At 39.0% G+C, this 19,001-nt stretch overlaps 1 protein-coding gene across 1 annotated transcript in view; it reads right to left on the reverse strand.

The window, feature by feature from the left end:
- Positions 1-5,544: 5,544 nt before the first annotated feature.
- Positions 5,545-19,001, reverse strand: part of MROH8 (maestro heat like repeat family member 8) — a 59,292-nt gene continuing 45,835 nt past the window's right edge. The window contains exons 18-24 of the mRNA XM_039227112.1: positions 18,437-18,601; positions 17,574-17,729; positions 14,823-14,945; positions 13,241-13,340; positions 12,924-12,989; positions 7,983-8,140; positions 5,545-5,600 (exon numbers count right to left, since the gene is read on the reverse strand). Coding sequence (XP_039083043.1) covers positions 7,992-8,140; positions 12,924-12,989; positions 13,241-13,340; positions 14,823-14,945; positions 17,574-17,729; positions 18,437-18,601 — 759 coding nt within the window. The 3' untranslated portion in view covers positions 5,545-5,600; positions 7,983-7,991. The remainder of the gene's footprint in view (positions 5,601-7,982; positions 8,141-12,923; positions 12,990-13,240; positions 13,341-14,822; positions 14,946-17,573; positions 17,730-18,436; positions 18,602-19,001) is intronic.

Here is a 19,001-nt window from a genome sequence, read left to right on the forward strand (position 1 = left end):
AAATTAACCTAATAAGTAAAATGTATGCTATAAAATAAAGGAAATAGACTGGTCATGTATGTATGCTATGATACTTAAGATATTTTTTCCATTACCTGCTTTTATTGATTAGCTCTGTTAATTAAAAAAATGCAACTAAGGGGCTCCTGGGTGGCTATGTCCACTAAGTGTCACAGTGTGGAGCGTGCTTGGGATTCTCTCTCTTTCTCTCTCTCTCTCATCCGCTCTCTCTCTCTCTCTCCCCCTCTCTGTCTACTCCTCCACACCCCCTTTTTCTCTCTCAAAAAAAAGTAAATAAACATTTTTTAAAATGCACCTAAGGACTTCTAAGCATTTTGTTCATTTCAGAAACTATTTTTCTCTGTATATTTGATTAAAAAAATAAGATGCAGGAATAGAGAATCATGAATTAATTTCTATATACTCTCACACTGTTATTGCTATGGTCCTAAAATTTGAAATGCCATAGACAAGAGTGAAACCCATGTAGTTAGACCATTTTATGTGTTAACTGAATTTGTAACAACATATAACAGACCAAAGACTAATTTTGTCAATATATAAAAGTTCCTATGAATCAACATGAAAAAGACTGAACATTCAAAATGAGGAAAGGATTTGAATACTTAAGAATGAGAAAGAATGAAATCTGGCCATGTGTAGCAACATGGATGGACTTTGAGGGTGTTATGCTGAGCGAAATAAGTCAGGCAGAGAAGGGCAAATACCATATGTTTGCACGTATAGGAGGATTAGGAGGAACTTAATGGAGGACCATGGGGGAGAAGAAGGAGGGAAATAGTGGGGGAGTGGGAGAGAGGCAAACCATGAGAGACTCTTGAATACTGAGAACAAACTGAGAACTGATGGGTGTGTGGGGGGGGGAGGGAGATGGGCATGGAGGAGGGCACTTTTGGGGATGAGCACTGGGTATTATATGGAAACCAACTTGACAATAAACTATTTGTAAAAAAAATATTAAAAAAATAAATAAAAAGAAAGGAAATAACAGCTTTAAGACATCAAAAGGTGCTCAACCTTTCTAAGAAGAAAAAAATGCAGACCTAAACCACTGAAAAACACTTTTTAAACCTATTCAGTTGTCAAAAATCCAAAAGTTTGGAAATACTTAAGTGACTCCCCATTTCAGAGTTAAGTCAAACTCTTTGTCAGGGCTTACAAGTCACTGGGAATCTGGATCTGGTCTCTCAAAAAATTCATTTCCCTCTGCCTTCATTTGCTTATTTCTCCTTTCTCATCCCACCCCAGTCATCCTGGTCTTTTGGTTCCTAGAATACACTGGGCAACCCTAGTGCCTTATGACTTTTTAAAATTTTCATTTTAAAGATTTATTTATTTAAGTAATCTCTACGCCAAACTCACAACCTCAAACTTGCAACCCTGAAATCGAGAGTCACATGCTCCACTGACTGAGCCAGCCAGGTGCCCCACCTTATGGCTTTTGAAATGTCTATTTCCTCTGCTGATAATATTCTTTCCCCAGGTCTACATAATTAACTCCCTCACTTCCTTCAAGTCTTTGCTCAAATATCCCCTCAATGAAGGCTACTATTAACCATTCTATTTAAAATTGTACCCCTTGGTCACATAACCACATTACTGATTCCTCATACTCTGATCATTATCCCAGAACATATTCCAGCTTCTAACATACTATATGATTTTATATTTATTTATACTATATATTATGATACATTGTATTGTTTTTCTCCTCTGGTAGATTACAAACCCCACTAGAGATTTTGGTTTATTTTATTCATTGATATTTCCTAATTACCTAAAATAGTGCCTGGGCCATAGCAAGAATTCAATTAATATCTGTAGAATGAATATCACATTGTGCAGGCAAGGATGTGGGGAGAAAAGCATGCTCTTACATCACTAGGGGGTAACTGTTAACTACTTCCAGGGAAGTCATTTGGCAATATTTAAATTTGAAATAACATATCCCTTGACCTGGTGATTGCACTTTTTGGATTTTCTTCTAAAGACACACTTGACCATATGTGACAGTATTGTTTGTCCCAAAGATTGGAAATGATCAGGGAACCTGGTGACAGTTGAGCTTCCAATTCTTGGTTTCACCTCAGGTCATGATCCCAGGGTGGTGGGATTAAGCCCTGCTTAAGATTCTCTCTCTCTCCCTTTATCCCTCCCCCTACTAGTGCTCTCTCTTAAAAAAATTATAAATTACCTAAGTGTCCATTAATATAATAAATACAATGAAATACTGGGCAGGAATAAAGAATGAGGAAACTCTTTTTGGAGTAATACAGAAAAATCTCAAAGATATGAAGGAGAGAAAAATGCAAGGTGCAGAAAAGTGTGTATAGAATAGTATAATTTGTGAAAAAAGGGGCGCCTGGCTGGCTCAGTTAGTAGAGTATGAGACTCTTGATCTCAGGGTTGTGGGTTCAAGCCTCATGTTGGGGATGGAGCCTACGTGTAAATAAATAAATAAAATTGATTTGTGAAAAAAGCAGAGAAGAGAATACACATATTTACTCATAAATGCATAACTATGTCTTGGAGATATAATAAATTGATAACATGGTACCTCTAGGGAGATGAAGTGGATGACTAGGAATATTCTGTAGCTTCTGAATTTTGAACACACACACACATACACACATATGTATATACACATTACCACTTTAATAAATCTATCATAAATCAATAAAAACAAAAATGTTTTCTGAACTTCTCTCTTTTTACATGCTGCATTTTAATTTCAAATAAATCCCGAGTTAATATTTTGATTAGAAAAGTACTGAAGCACAGGGTTTTCACATAAGGAATCAGACGCAGAGATGAAGATCTTGAGATTATTTTCAGATTTAGTCACTTACTGATTTTTCAATATAAGACCACTTAACTAATGCCTATTTCATGTTTCTATTTCACTTTTGGCAGTGATGAGGCTTGGGTAGTGTTATGATATTAATATTTCAAATATCTTAAAAGGTTCTTACAACAACCAGAATACCATAACAATTCATTGTTAGGTAGTAAAAAGGTCTGAGGTTCTGAAGTTCTTTTAAAACTTTTTAAATTCCATTTTCAATTACTTTGATAATTCAGTTGCTGAAAATAGTTTAGCACAAGACTTTTGGTTTAGAAATCTGAAAAAAGAAAAATTTCTGGCAAGATTATTTAAAGCTCTAAAACAGGGTACCACAAAGGAAGTTATGGAAATGTGTTTGGCCTATTTGAAAAAAAAATTTTTCATCTGAAACTATTAAAATGTAGTGGGATTGGGTAGCCAAACTTTATAATTTTATGGGGTCTTGAACTGAAATGATACTCTGGGCCATAATATAATACAAAATTCCTTAGAAATCACTAAAGCTCTTGCAGGGGAAAAGCTTGAGGTCTTTCCTGAAAAAATAAATTTCTTTAATTTTAAGGTCAGAATACTTGATTTGAACTACTGACAAATTCTTATCCTTTTTAGTGTCCTGCCCTTTTTGCCACAAAAGTGATTTCCTAAGATCACCTGATGCACAACCAGAGTTTAAGTCAGCAGGATATAGTAGGTTTGCTTTGGTTGGAGGGTGGTTGAAAGACAAAGGTTTGGGAGATACAGCCTTGTACGGTGTATGTAGAACTGTGACCTCATAAATACTTGAGTGTCTGGAGAGAGAGATTTTTTTTACCTGTGTCTTCTGAAGTAGTCTGGGGCAAGATTTCGCTGACAACCAGTGTCCGAGGGGCCAATAGAGCTGGACTCTATGTTTGATATATCTTCTAAACTGTCTCAACCTTCTACCTTTTATTTATTTTTTTACAAATAGTTTATTGTCAAATTAGTTTCCACATAACACCCAGTGCTCATCCCCACAAGTGCCCTCCTCCATGCCCATCCCCCCACCCCCCCACATCCATCAGTCCTCAGTTTTTGTCAGCATTCAAGAGTCTCTAACAACCTTCTACCTTTTAATCTCATTTGCATGAGCATCCTTTCTAGAATCTCAGCTCCATCTCCTTCCTAACCTCTTCTCATATCCCTGCTCCCTTTAAAAATGTCCCTTGCTGTATTCATACCACGACCTCTGTTAAAAGAAAAGTGGGGAGGGTGGGAGTGACAGGTCCCTCATAAAGATTCTTTGGTATCCATAGGATCCACTTTAAACCAATGTTGTCTTCCTTGGACTTCAGACTATAAACTCTACAGAGTGAGAGAAAGTATAGGAGACATCACTGAAGCATTCAACAATTGGCACTCAGTCATCCTTTGTGCTGGGAAGTCATCACCATTGTTCAGGAAGAATAGAATCCATCACTTCCCTCTGTGTTTTCTGTAACAGAAGGCAGTTAATGATTCTTTCTAATCCTTTTCCTCTGCTGTGTTCTGACAAGGGTTTGAAGAGGTGTAGGAAAAGCAGCTGATATTATACGGTTTCCGGGATGACAGGAAAATCTCTATTCCCCACCATTACCTTCAAACTCATTTCCAAATACCTCCTCTCCATCCTGCTTTGTAATGCCTAACATTTCTCAATTAGAGGTTCATGCCTTTGGCTTAGAGATATACCTTATTAAAAAGCAAACATCGCTGGGGGTGCCTGGGTGGCTCAGTCCGTTGAGGCTCCAACTCTTGATTTCAATTCAGGTCATGATCCCAGGATTGTGTATTGAGCCCTGCATTAGGCTCCACACTGAATGTGGAGTCTGTTTAAGAGTCTCTCTTTCTCTCTCCCTCTCCCCCACCCCTACTTGCATTGCTTTCAATCTCTCTAAAATTAAAACAGAAAAAGATTTAAAAATAAATCAAAAAAAGCAAACATCCCTGGAAGAGTAAAGCTCATTAAAACTTGCATTATTAATAATTTTCACATAACAGCCAGTTCATTAGATCCCTTCCTGAGAGGGAGAGATAGAAATGGAGCTTGGAGCCAGAAAGGAGGGGGAAGTTGGAAGGAGACAGAGATTTTACAATTTTACCCAGTGCGAGTTTACTTGCCAGGGTTGATGTCTAGGAGATTCTCTCCTTCCCCAAACCCATCTCTTACTTACATGACAGTTTAATTTTTCAATAAGAAAAAAAATAGTTTTTAATAAAATATGTATCTCAGTATAAGAAAGAAAAGCAATACTAAGAGTATAAAAGGTAAGAATCTAAAATAATAAAGACATGGCTAGGCCAGTAACAGATAATGAGCAATACCTTTTAATAGTATATGATGAAAATAAAACTGAAATCCTATTCACTTATATTGAATTTTTAACATATTATAACAAAATTAAATGTCCAGAAATTTTTGTTTTATATATTTAAAAAATTCCATGAAAACACAACATCATGTTTGAGGAGAGCCTTGTATAAAAATAATGGAGCTATTTGGACTATTTGGATATTTGGGTTTGTTAATATAATCACTATTAAGTACGTCTTCAAGTACTTTCTCAAACTGCTGTGGTAGTCAGTAAAAATTAGACCTCTGCTTTTTTTTTTTTTTAAGTAATCTCTATGCCCAATGTGGGACTCGAACTCATGACCCTGAGATCAAGAGTCACATGTTCCATTGACAAGTCCAGCCAGGTGCCCCAGACCTCTGCTTCTTAGTGGATGCTTCTCTCTGTGAATTTTAACACAATGAAACAAGTATTATTGTACTTGCCCCTCCCCGTTGGCAGTATTACTCAGAAAATAAAAATCTGCCTGGAGGGAAATGGACTCTGGCATAAATATGAATGAAGAGAAAGGGTTCCTTCAACCTCTTACATATCCCTGGCGATCTAAACCACATCCTAAACCCAGAGGTCTGTTCACTGCTATGAGACAGGGTAGTATATGAGGTCAAACCAGGGACTCCAACAATATTCCTCAAGAATAACCGCCAGCTTTTGTTCTAAGTCCACTCCTCTACAGTGTATGATATGCATAATATCCTATTAAATAATAAGATATGCTAACTTTGTTTTAATTATTTGAGGCTCAATATCATTTTACAGCATTTTTTTTTTTTTGTTATATGAATTTGGGGTATGAGTTTAACAACTGGGATTTAATTGTAGAGTGGATCTGCATTTACTGACATTAGAAGGACAGAGCAGAATAGAACAGCACAGAGCAGGGATGACTGAATGGCTCAGTCTAGTTTAAGTGTCCAACTCTTGATTTTGGCTCAGGTCATGATCTAATGGTTTGTGGGATCAAGGCCCATGCCAGACTCCATGCTGACAGCAAGGAGATTGTTTGGGATTCTCTTTCTCCCTCTCTCTCTGCAACTCACCCCCCAAAATAAATAAAATTTAAAAAGAGAAAAAAAGAAAAGGGCAGAGCAGACTAGCCAAGGATGTGGCCTTTGGAGCAAGACTACTTGAGTTTGAATTCTGGCATTTACTAGTTAATATGACTTAGGGCAAGTCAGTTTCATATTCTGTTCCTCAGCTTCCCTGTCTGTGAAATGGAGAGAACAATATAGGAAATGGTTATGAGGATTAAAAGAGTTAATCATATAATGTACTTAAGAGTCTGGCTCATTGTAAATACTCAATAAGTGTTAGTAATTTTCACTGGATAATTCAAAAAATGGACAGTTCAAAAGCAGAGAGTGAAGGTGATTTAATTGAATGAGACCAAGGAGAGAGCAACAAGAGATGCGTGTAGCTCAAATGTGCTCAGTGCACTGAAGTTTAACATCCAGCAGCTAGCCTCAAGGTGTCATCTTAGCTCTGCCCAAGGGTTAAGATTTAGTTCAGCAGATAGCTGGGGCCTGCGATTACCTCAAAACTCCTTACTGCTAGTCTCAAATATGAAGACCTCTCTTGGGCAGGGATCCTTTTGAGGTCACACTTGACCTGCTGCCACAACCCCTAAAACCAAACCCAACTCACCATGAATCATAAAGAAATTCGTTTGTAAAGATGTCTTGGCAGAGAGCTGGGGGTGAAAGGTGAAAATCGAGGGGACAGGGTGGTAAGGATTCATGTTGCTCACTTTACAGCAAAAACTTAATGCAATTCACCATTGGATGTGTCTATTTTTCACATACCAGTTGACTCACTTCCTCTTTGGTGTATATATGAGTGAAGAGAAAGGATTCTTTCAACCTCTTATGTGACACTCCATGTCACCACCTCCCAGAGGCCTCTCCATTGCCCTAGAAAGTTCACCTGTGGCTCTCCATTTATGTTCCTCAACTGAACAAAAGCCTGGGAATTAGACCAACAGTGACCATTTCTAATTAATTTGGTATGCTTCTTCGGGGTTCCCACCCTTCTACATGCAGCTTATCAAAGTGTTCACCCAACACAAACTAACTTCTTTCTTGGGAAACTTCTCCTTGTAAGGAAATTTTCTCCAGCTATGCTTAATGCATACTGTGGGTGCTCAAAAAATAATAGTTCCCATTCTAGAGCCATTTGAGGATCTGACAGTAGTTGTAGGAGAGGGAATCAGGAAAATGAAAAGGGGAGAGAAAGAGTGGAAATCTTGCACAATTTGGGTAGATTGAGGATTATACCACTGCAGAAATTTTTTCTTGCTTGAAAGTTTTTAAGGGAAAGAGAAAGTAAGTAGAAAGGCCATAGGGATTTCATAAACATACACCAATAATATCAAACACTAAGAACTGGTTGTTAATTGATTCTTAAGATTGTTGACAAGTAGCCTGGGCTTTGACAGAAGACCCAACAATACTAAAATTGCTATATTAACATTTATTTAGAATCTTTTTTGAAGCTGTGCTAGACCTGTTTATCAAGACTGGAACTTAATGGAAGTTCTGGCATGCCTCAAAAAGTCCATAGAATTTCATGATTTCTGCAAATTTACACCGAGAGCTTTCCTCCCTTATATATTCTATTTCCGTAAAGATTTTAACAGCAAAAAATATGTTCTCAACTAAATGGGTTGAGGTAGCTTCAGGCTGGCATTTTATTAAGTCTGAAAAAAAATGGGGTTTGATTGCTTCTATGGTTTCTGAAAGGATTAGTGTTTACCTGATGTTACTTGCCTTGCATTTCTAAGTAGGAAGACAGCACATGAGCTTCCTGAAGCTGTGAACAGTCTGCCTGGGATCTTGTCCAGTCCCTACCTTCTGGATTTGGAAGAGAGCCTGAGAGGCGATGATGCGCAGAGAGGGCTCAGGGTCATGTAGCAGATCTCTCAGATCTATGTGGCCAGAAAACCCAGGTGAGAGGTGAATATCTATGAAAATGATCACTGGTCCAGACACCAAACAGCCAACAAGCCTACAATAGCTGAGATAAAGGACTATTTCTAAGACTCTATCTGAAAATTATACATTTGTAGATCAATTCCAATTTTGACCTACAAAGTGTTTATTTTTGAGATTCCAAATAGTTTACTCCTTTACAATAACCACTCTGCCAAGTAGTCCACCTAAAGTCAAATTATCTATACCTGTGAAGCCATGTCTAAGACTGCTAATTTCTAAGGTCCTGTGTTGGTCCTAGAGGCTACTCTTAAATCATTATTCCCTTTTTAAGTTTATTTTTTTAATTTTTAGCTTTTGTTTTCTTATTACAAAATTAATACATGTTCATTGTGTAGAAAATTTAGATAATACATGTAAGCACTGGAAGAAAATCAGTAATCCATAATTCTACCACCAGAGGAACAGTTATATTTCTGTTTTTTTCTATTCAGTTACACACTTGTGTTTTTTTGTTAACATGAAACCAGGTCATGCAGATTATCTAATAATTGCTTGTTTTATTTAATATTGTATCTTCACTTATCAAAGTCATTAAACTTTTTTTCTATAATATTTTCATGGCTTTGGGGTGCCTGGCTAGCTCAGACAGTAGAGGATGTGAATCTTCATCTTGGGGTCATGAGTTCGAGCCCCCATGTTGGGCATGGAGATTACTTAATAAAAAAAAAATTTTTTTTAATTTTTTTTCATGGCTTCATATGATTATATAATATGGATATGCTATACTTTATGAAAACAATTTCTTAGTATTTCTTTTTTTTAATATAATTTATTGTCGAATTGGTTTCCACACAACACCCAGTGCTCATCCCAACAAGTGCCTTCCTCAATGCCTATCACCTACTTTCCTCTCTCCCCCTCTTAGTATTTCTAACCTTGGATGTTTTTCATGTTTGCTATTTTATTTATTTATTTTTTAAATATTTTTATTTTTAGAGAAGAAAGAGACCAAGTGCGAGTGGGTAACAGGGGCAGAGGGAGACAGAAAGAGAGGGAGACAGGCTCCATGCTCAGTGTGGTGCCTGATGTGGGTCTGAAATCCACGGCCCTGGATTACAACCTGAGCTAAAAACCAAGAGTAAGATGCTCAACTGATTGAGCCACACAGATGCCCCTCTGCTGCTTTTTTTTTTTTTTTTTTTTTTAGAGAGAGAGAATCTAACAGGCTCCACACTCAGCATGGAGCATGGAGCTGGATGTGGGACTCAATCCCACATTCTGCGATCATGATCTGAGCTGAAATTAAGAGTTGAACATTCAGCCAACTGCACCACCCAGGCACCCCTCTGATTTTCATAGGTTAAATTCCTAAAAGTGAGATTGGTAAGTCAAAGTATATATTCATTTAAAAGGTTTGATACAAATGGCCAAACTTCCCTATAAAAAAGGTGTATCTGTGCTCATATCAGCACAGTGTATGATAATAATCAGTTTTCCCTTCACACTTCAATGGTGACTATTAATTAGTAACCGTTGCCATTTTGACAGAAAAAAGTCATACTGGCATTTCATCATTGTTCTGTTTTCAAACTTTTGATTCCTCAGAATAATGAATATTTTTCATGTATTTATTGGCCATTCATCCTTTATGGACTGCTTATTCATAATTGTTTGCCACTTGTCTTTTGAGATGTATTGATTTGTTGAGGTGCCTGCCTGGCTCAGTTGGTGGAACAGGCAACTCCTGATCTTGAGGTTGTGGGTTCAAGCCCCATGCTCAGTATAGAGATTACTAAAAAAATAAAATTAAATTAAAAAATAACCTTAAAAAGACAGAGAGATATACTGATTTAAGGATATTAACTCATTATCATAATACAAATATATTTCCCAAATTATTCTTTAGTTTTTAGCTCTGTTTCTTTCTTTTTTTAATTTTTTAAAAATGTTTTTTATTTATTTCTGAGAGAGAGAGAGAGAGACAGCATGAGCAGGGGAGGGTCAGAGAAAGAGGGAGATACAGAATCTGAAACAGGCTCCAGGCTCTGAGCTGTCAGTCAGCACAGAGCCTGATGTGGGGCTTGAACCCACAAGCGGTGAGATCATGACCTGAGCCGAAGTCGGACGCTTAACCAACTGAGCCACCCAGTCACCCCTCTTTCTTTCTTTTCTTTCTTTCTTTCTTTCTTTCTTTCTTTCTTTCTTTCTTTCTTTCTTTCTTCCTTCCTTCCTTCCTTCCTTCCTTCCTTCCTTCCTTCCTTCCTTCCTTCTTTCTTTCTTTCTTTCTTTCTTCTCTTTCTTTCTTCTCTTTCTTTCTTCTCTTTCTTCTCTTTCTTTCTTTCTTTCTTTCTTTCTTTCTTTCTTTCATCAAAGTTGATTTTTAAAACTTTTATGTAGAGGGAAATCTGAGTGGCTCAGTCAGTTAAGCATCCAACTCTTGATTTCAGCTCATGATCAGATCATGATCTCATGGTTTGTGGGATAGAGCCCCATTGGGCTCTGTGCAGACAGCACAGAACCTGCTTGGGATTCTTTCTCTCCCTCTCTCTCTCTCTCTCTCAAAATAAATATTAAAAAAATAAATTTTTTATATAGATACATCAATCATTCTTTTACTTTATGGATCTGTCTTTGATATCATACTTAGTTAGATAAGGCTTTCTCTTTTTAACTTTTACTTATTTAAGTAATCTCTGCACCCAACCTGGGGCTCAAACTCACAACCCTGAGATGAGGAATTGCATGCTCTTCCGATAGAGACAGCCAGGCCCCCTAGGTAAAGCTCTCTTTTTAATTTCCAGTTCTCTGAGGTCTCAAAAATGCTCAGGACCTCTTCATAGTTTGAAGCTTTATATTTCTTAAGTAGCATTTTAGTCTTTAAATTCATGTTTATTTCCAAAAGGAAATACTTCACTGTATTTAGTTTTTTTCAGTTCTTGCATTAAGATCTACCTGTTTCACAGAATACATGAAGGAGCAGATATCAATTCTGGAATTTCAAGGAATGGAAACATAATTTTGTCATGAAGTCAGTTTAAATTCACTTTAAAACTTTGTTATTTTTGTTTAACTTTAGCTTAAAAGTTACCTTCAGAAAATGACATAAATTTGTTCAGAAAAGAGTTCTAGAACACCCTATTCTACGACAGTTGAGGCACTGTTAGGGAAGGAAGAAGATGGGATTATTCCCATAGATTGAACCACATGGGAATGTTATTCGACTTGATTTTGCCCTACAGATTGGCAATTTCATATGGTTCATAGATAGATCCCATACATAAATGACTTTAGAATGGAAAAGGAACTTTTGCTCCCCACTGTTTATATTAGAAAATAATTTCCTTTTAATTAAACAGAATCAACCATGCCCAGGCCTACCTCATAGAATAAAAGAATCTATTTGACTTTTCCTATCTTTTTTGTGGGTTTTTTTTCTTTTGCTTCTGATAGCTGTGAGAAGATAGAAGAACTTATAAAAGTGGCATGATCTTCCATTTTTTAAATTTTTTGCTTTTTTGGTTATTGCTGAGGTATAATTGACATACATTTTATATTGGTTTCAGGTGTACAACATATGATTTGATATTTATATACATTGTAAAATGACCACTACAACAAATCTGGTTAACATTTCTCAAAATTTTTTATACAATTCATCTTTTTTTTTAGCATATGTGCTGCTGAAATGAGCAATCATCTTTTTAAAAAAATTTAATTAGTTAATTACTTTTCAATGAACTCTACCCCCAATGTGGGGCTCAGACTCATAACCCTGAGACTAAGAGTTGCATGCTCTACTAACTGAGCCAGCCAGGGGCCCCTCTCATAATTTTTTTAAGATTTTATTTTTAAGTAATCTCTACACCCAACATGGGGCTTGAAATTACAACCCTAAGATCAAGAGTTGCTCACTCTACTGACTGAGCCGTGTGCCCTTTTTGTAATCTTTCTTAAATAAGGTCCAGCTTCTCGCTCTTTTACCAGTTGTATATTCTTATTTTAAAAGCAGTGAATCATTCAGGATTTTATTTTATTTATCTGTGTTTTTAAAGATTTTATTTTTAATTCATTTCTACACCTGACATGGGGCTCGAACTCACAACCCTAAGATCAAGAGTCTTGTGTTCTACCAACTTAGCCAGCCAGGTGCCCCCAGAGTTTTAATTTGGTTCTCATAGTACATACTTCTGGGTGTGGGGCTTAGCATTTCATGGCATTTCTAACTAGAGGACTACTTCTTAAGTGGGAATAAACAATTCTTTGAGTGCTAAATCCTCCAAGCTGTACAGTTACAGAATATTTCCACTCACTGACAATTCAGAAAGCCATTTGCATTATGGCTGCCTTATTATAAAACATCTTTATTACCAAATCTTACCATCTGACAGGACAACTGCTTATAGAAAGTAGTACTACAGCCATTACTGTGGTGCTTGTGAGGTATCATCATAATTTACTAAGACAGTATTTCTAGGTGATGTCTTATTTAATGAAAAAAAAAAAAAAAAGAAAGAAAAAATTTAGGAATCGTTCCTGAGACACTCATCAAAGCTGGCTTCCAGACAAGTAGGGTCATACCCTTTCCTAATCAGGGAGTTGGACTGGGATGAGACCATCATTCACTTGAAGTCACCAATGGGCTTTATTACTGCAAAAGTCAGGCTCTCTGGTTCCCAGGGTCTAAACTCTGTCAGAGAGTTTGCCCACTGTCACTGCCTCAGATCTCTTTCAAAATGTGAGGTGCCCCAAACCAAACCCTAGTGTGTTCTCACTCACCTTTTTCTATCCAGTGAGTGCCCTTCATCCTGAGCTCACTGTGATCCACATACTGCAATAAGAGCCCTAAAATATAGGATAAAGTCAGTGAGTCTGTGGTCTGGCTCTGGCTCTAAGCAGTTGGCAAAACTGGCCTTCTGATGATTAGATTTTAAAACCTTGACTTCCAAGTGCCTGAAAGTTACCCAGAGACAATTGCCCCTTTCTCCAAAAAAAGTATTTTGAAAGTCATGTTCATAAAGAATGAGGCTACTCAAAAACACAGTTTGGGAGAATATAGGGTAACGTGACTGTAGAAGTGAAAAGATTTTTTATACCTACAAATAAGACTGCTGCTCTTCTGATAGGAAGCTTTTCATTCTTGGAGAATGTCAATGTTTGGGCTAGGAGGTTAACTTTCCCCTTGCATTTTTCTCCCTAAGTGGGGAAAGAAGTAAGAGTAGAAAGGAGTGAAGCACATGACTGTTTTTGTCAGCCTCACTGTAGTTTCCAGAGTCAGGGGCTATGTCAGATATTGGACACATATAACATAGTGCTTGAAATAATAACTGTGGTTACTTACTGAATATTACGCCACAGTAACAAGCCCTTAGGCAAAGTTAAATCCTCTGAATACACCTTGCTCCCAGCCACTCATGCCACCACCTACTGTGCCTGTGATGCCTCTAAGTCCATCTCTGCCTCCATATCTAAGTCTTCTCTGCCTTGAGCTCTGCCTCCCTATCAGCTCTTCCCCCATCTCCCTTGCCTTCCTGACCTCACCCTGCCCTGAGCATTTTTGCAGGAACTCCTTGCTTGGCACATAGCATTTTCCACCTTGAGTTTCTATTTAACTTTCCACAGAGATTTTATCCCCCTTACTAGCTAGCAAGCTCCCTTTGGGAAGTTTGTATCCTTGGCATCTTTCTGGATTCCCCGTGGCCTGTTGGTCATTGGATGTGTTGTGCTTACTGGGTGAATAAATGTGTCTCTCAGTGGTTCTCCTACAGAGATACGCAGCTCAGGATAGGAGGAGGGCAATCAGAATCTATTCTTATAGATCTTATGATGTTACATGGATAATCTATAGTCTGAATTTCTGCTGTAAATACTGTTATCAGTGCCTCAGATGTAAGTTCACCCAGAGGTCAAAGAGATAATCCCCAGTGGAAAGCCTGACACTGTGAGGCTTCCAAGTCCTGTAACTCTGATCAGAGGATCCCACACTGGGTCCTAAACAGGTTACACAAATGGAAGATCCCTGGGAATAGTCAGTCCTAGGGTCTTCATAGTAGGATCCCAGCAATTCTAGCATCAAATGTCTGGAAAACCATGGATAGGCTCCCTGAAACTGCCCTGGCTCAAGCCTGCCCTTGAGATTGGCTCCAGTAGCCTTAGTCAAGCCATCTTGATGCCATCTGGGTCCTAGCAAAGCCAGTGGCATGCTGCCAAGCATGCTGCATGGCCCATGATAGCATGGCAACCCTTACCTGGGACTCCCTAAATATGTTCTAATGCAGGGTAAGATAATCCACTATATCCAAGGAAAGGATTAGAGATCATTGTAAAGGCAATACGTAACTCTATTTCAACTCATTCCACAAACATGTTTTTGAGTACATACTATCAGCCCTACCCCATGTAAGCCTCCGACCCAGGCTAATGTGGCTCCCAAGAATTCAAAAGAGAGTCTTTTTGATGAGGAAGGGTAGTAATAGAAAGTGCATCTGTGACTCAGTTGGGAGGAAACTGTAGAAAAATAGGTTCCCAAAGCAAGACAGTTCATGGATAACAGCTGCTGATATGAACAGAGATGGAAACTATTTCCTTTATGTCGTGTTCCTCCATTAAAAACTACATCAGAAAAAATAAGTATGCTAGCATATGAAAGAGTCAACAAAGCCAGTATTGCTTACATACAAAGAACTTGCAGACTTTTCCAACTTGGCTACACCTCAAGTACCAGGGATCTTTGCAGTACACTTCTTGGGGCAGCTTCCACTTCAGGAACTGGGCACATATAGTAAGGACTTGCCTGCCTTCCTGTGAAAAGGTTTATCAGAGATCAGCATTTTCTTTTTCTTTTTTTAAATGTTTTATTTATTTCTGAGAGAGAGACAGCATGAGAAGGGGAGGGTCAGAGAGAGAGGGAGACACAGAATCCAAAACAGGCTCTGAGCTAGCTGTCAGCACAGAGCCTGACGTGGGGCCCGAACCCACAAACCGTGAGATCATGACCTGAGCCGAAGTCGGACGCTTAACCGACTGAGCCACTCAGGCGCCCCGAGATCAGCATTTTCAAATATTTCCTTTTTTAGCTGACCTAACTTTTCTTCAAATAAAACTGATACTGAAGTCCAATATGAAAAGCTGATAAACTCAGCATTATCCTGGCTAAAGTAAGGGCAGGGATGGAAAGGAACCAGAGTCCTGCCCTCCTTCAATTTCCCTATCAATCCCTATAGGGGACCCATAAAGCCTGCAGAGTTGTGGGGAAGATGGAGAAGTCGCTGGTCTAGGGCACAGTGAGAGCTGTCAGGTGTAATGCCCAGAGCAGGGATTTGGGCAGGAGTTCCCACTCTCCCATGCTCTAGACGAGGGCTCCTCCACCCATGTGCTGCTCCTATGACATTCTCCTGTCACTTTATACAGGGGAGCATAGCTCCTCTTCTCCCACACCTTGTGGAATCTGTGGCTTGCAAAGAATTCTGGAGGGCACTGATCCCTTGCTGATCCAGATGCTTGAGCAGAATTTAGCAAGTGGGCTTCTCCTCTCTTCACTGCTCTCAGAATGCTTCCCGTGAACCACATACCACCTCGCATGAGTATCCAAGCAACTATTTTGTCCCCCTCCACTAGATTTGCGCCATTAAGATTCTTTTGGGAACTGATGGGAATACAAGTTATTTCAGCTACTCTGTTTATTTGTAAATATCTAGTAAAGTTAAAGATATCCAGATATTCTACTTCTGAGTTTATGTCCTTGAGAAACTCTCATAAAGGTACGCTAAGTAATACGTAAAAGAGGGTCGCCTGGGTGGCTCGGTCAGTTAGGTGTCCGACTTGGGCTCAGGTCATGATCTCATGGTTTGTGGGTTCGAGCTCTGTGTTGGCTCTGTGCTGACAGCTCAGAGCCTGGAGCCTGCTTTGGATTCTGTGTGTCCCCTCTCTCTGCCCCTCCCCTGGTCACACTCTATTTCTCTCTCTCTCTCAAAAATAAATAAACGTTTAAAAAATTGTTTAAAAAAAAAACAAAAAAAACCAAAAAGAAATATGTAAAAGAATGCTCATTGCAGCATTGTAGTAATGAAAAACTGGAGGCAATGTAAGTGTCCGAGGATAGGAGTCCAGGAGGAGTGTGAGGGTATCCTCAAGATGGGATTCTGTATAGCAGTGAGAATAAATGAGCTGGAGCACCACATGCAGGCAAGTCTTATAATGCTAAGTAAGCAAAAAAAGAGCATGTTGCTGAGAGATTTATAAACGATACAACATACCAAGTTTTTTTTCTACATATAAAGTTTTAAAACATGAAAACATATTGCCATAGAAGTTGATAACAATACAATTCAGGATGATAGTTCTTGAGGATATTCATTTGGGGATAGGTGTGGGGTTTATTTCTTACAGTGGATTGTACATATATGGGTGTTTATTATGTTCTCTGTGTTAGTAATTCCTAACCTGTTTAATGTTAGATTCCACCTCTCTAGCCTTGAAGGCAGGGCTAGGGATCGTTTGAGGTTTGAAAGAAAATAAGCCCAGAGCCTCAGCTGCTCTATGCCTTGCCTGGTTGCCCCGGGCTGACAGGTGGGGGTGGGGTGGGATGGGTATCAGGGCATCCACATATCTGTGACCCCTACAGGACACACTTGTCCATCACTTGGTTGGGAAGCTCTACTCCACACTTTATTGGGGTCTGAAATATTTCATATTTCTGTTTACAAGGCCATAACACTTCCCCCATGTCAAGATCCCAGAGCTCCCTATAATCTTAAATCATGTTTCTGATTCCGCTTTCATTTCTGTAATGGGGAGCATAAGTAAGGGAAAGTTCAGCATTTTTCTAGAATCCTTGTGCACCTCTCTGGTTTGCTGTAACTGGTGGTCATAGTTAGCATCTTGGGATGGATAGGCTCCTGAGGTATGGGAAAATATTAAAGATGATGACATCCCACCCACAACTCTATGACCGAAACTTCTGGAAGATTAAGGAGATGCAGAGCCGTCTTTACATTGTCAGAGAAGCTACTATTTCTGACTTAGCCTGAACACAAGTCTATTTGTCTATAGGCTGCGAGGCAGTTCTTAAATAAAAGAAGAAAAGTAAGGGAATATTGTTATTGTCACCAACAAAAAGTTTGCTGAATTGAGCACTGTATTTAGGCCTCTGTGCTAGGCTAAATATTGGGGTGGGGTTACAACAAGGCATAACATATTTATTGTTCTTACCCACAAAGGGCCACAATTTCCTATACAGAAATAAGGAGTACAATTTTTCACATAATTCACTTAGGCAAAATAATTGGAAGGTAGCTTGTGCTAGAGGAAACGGTGAATAAAGATAGTATTGCAAGGTCCCTGCCCTCAAAACTATGAGAGCTTAATTTGCACATTTGGCTCTGGATTGGAAGTTATTCAGGGCTGAAAGAAGTTTGACAGAGGTGTTACCTCAGCTACTGCATCATTTTCATCTTGAGAATACAGAAGTAGTGGGACCAAGCTGTCCAGGACTTGATTCTCTATACCCTTCTTATCTGTGTATTTCACAGACTTTATGGAGGCTCCAAAGAGGGTCATGGAGAAACGATGAACATCGGGTCTCACCTATAAAGTATCCAAAGGGAAGTAACTCATTGAAAGTGTTCATGCTTAACTTGCAAGGGCTAGGTCAGCTGAAAACCCAGTCCTAACACGAGGCTATTTAGATGTAGGTAGCTGAGGGCAAGAAGCCAAATACATGTAAAGTTAGTGAGACCTGCTGCTTTGCACTACTGGTTGTTCTCTCCCTCCCATATGAGACATGTAGTCAGCACAGCTTGTGCCTGATACTAGTACTAAGTACTCACTCAGGCTGTTTTGCTGAAATTCAGAATCCCAACCTTGGCATATTTGACTCTTCCAAGGACATGGTTCATTGTCCTCCATGTATTTCTTTTTTGAAAAATCTTTTGGGATTTGGGATGGGGACATATGATGGGGACATAGTCCATCACCTTGACCCAGTCCTGATTGTTCCCTGAAAGACATCTTTTCTTATACAAACTCCTTTCCTACCCCATGGTCAGGGTAGTACCCTGGCAAGTCTCTACACCTCTGTTTGTTTGTTTGTTTGTTTAATCTGAAAAACAGTAACACCAGTCCTTCTAATATAACAGGTTACCTGGAAGGATCTTAAGAGAGGAGATTTGAAAGTGCTCTGAACATAAGAAGTACTATATACAATAGAGTGCATTCATTACTATCCCAATTTCTATTTGCTGTTATGCCAATTACCCTCCCCTAGGAAAGTCTCTCCTCTCTCACTGTCTTACATCACCAAATAGGGAGAACAGAGTCTTCATCATGGCAGTCAGGGTAGTGACATCCATTGTCCCGACGAACTGCAGGAGTATCTGGATGGCCAACAAAACAATCTTCTCGTCGGTTTCACATAAGAGGTCTAAGATGTGCGGCAACAGGCTCTTGATGCTTTCCCTCTGTGTGCCCAAAGGGAGTGCACCATCACCTCTCCTGAAGGCACTTCATCTGGTACCACAGTAGGGCTCCCCAACTTAACTCAGTACCTGGTGCTTGATGCATTTTTGGTTGGGCTGGCTAGTTAAGAATAGAGAAGTAAAGAGGGCATGATTGCCCTCTCAGTACTGGCGGGGCTGATATGGAACAGAGCAGAGCTGTTGTAAGTTGCCTCATAGGGAAGAAGTGGGACTAGGAGGTGGGTGGTCCAATAACAGAGACTTAGGATTAATGTAAGGAATTGCTTACAGTGAGAGAAAGAAGAATGGCTAGCCCAGGTCATAGTGGGTTTTCCAACATGGAATGTATCTGGAGGCAGAAAGATTCCTTGCAGGAATTCAAGGAGAAATTGACTGAGGACCC

The sequence above is a fragment of the Hyaena hyaena genome, unplaced genomic scaffold (assembly GCF_003009895.1).
Source record: "Hyaena hyaena isolate Hyena2069 unplaced genomic scaffold, ASM300989v1 scaffold_25, whole genome shotgun sequence".
Lineage (NCBI taxonomy): Eukaryota > Metazoa > Chordata > Mammalia > Carnivora > Hyaenidae > Hyaena > Hyaena hyaena.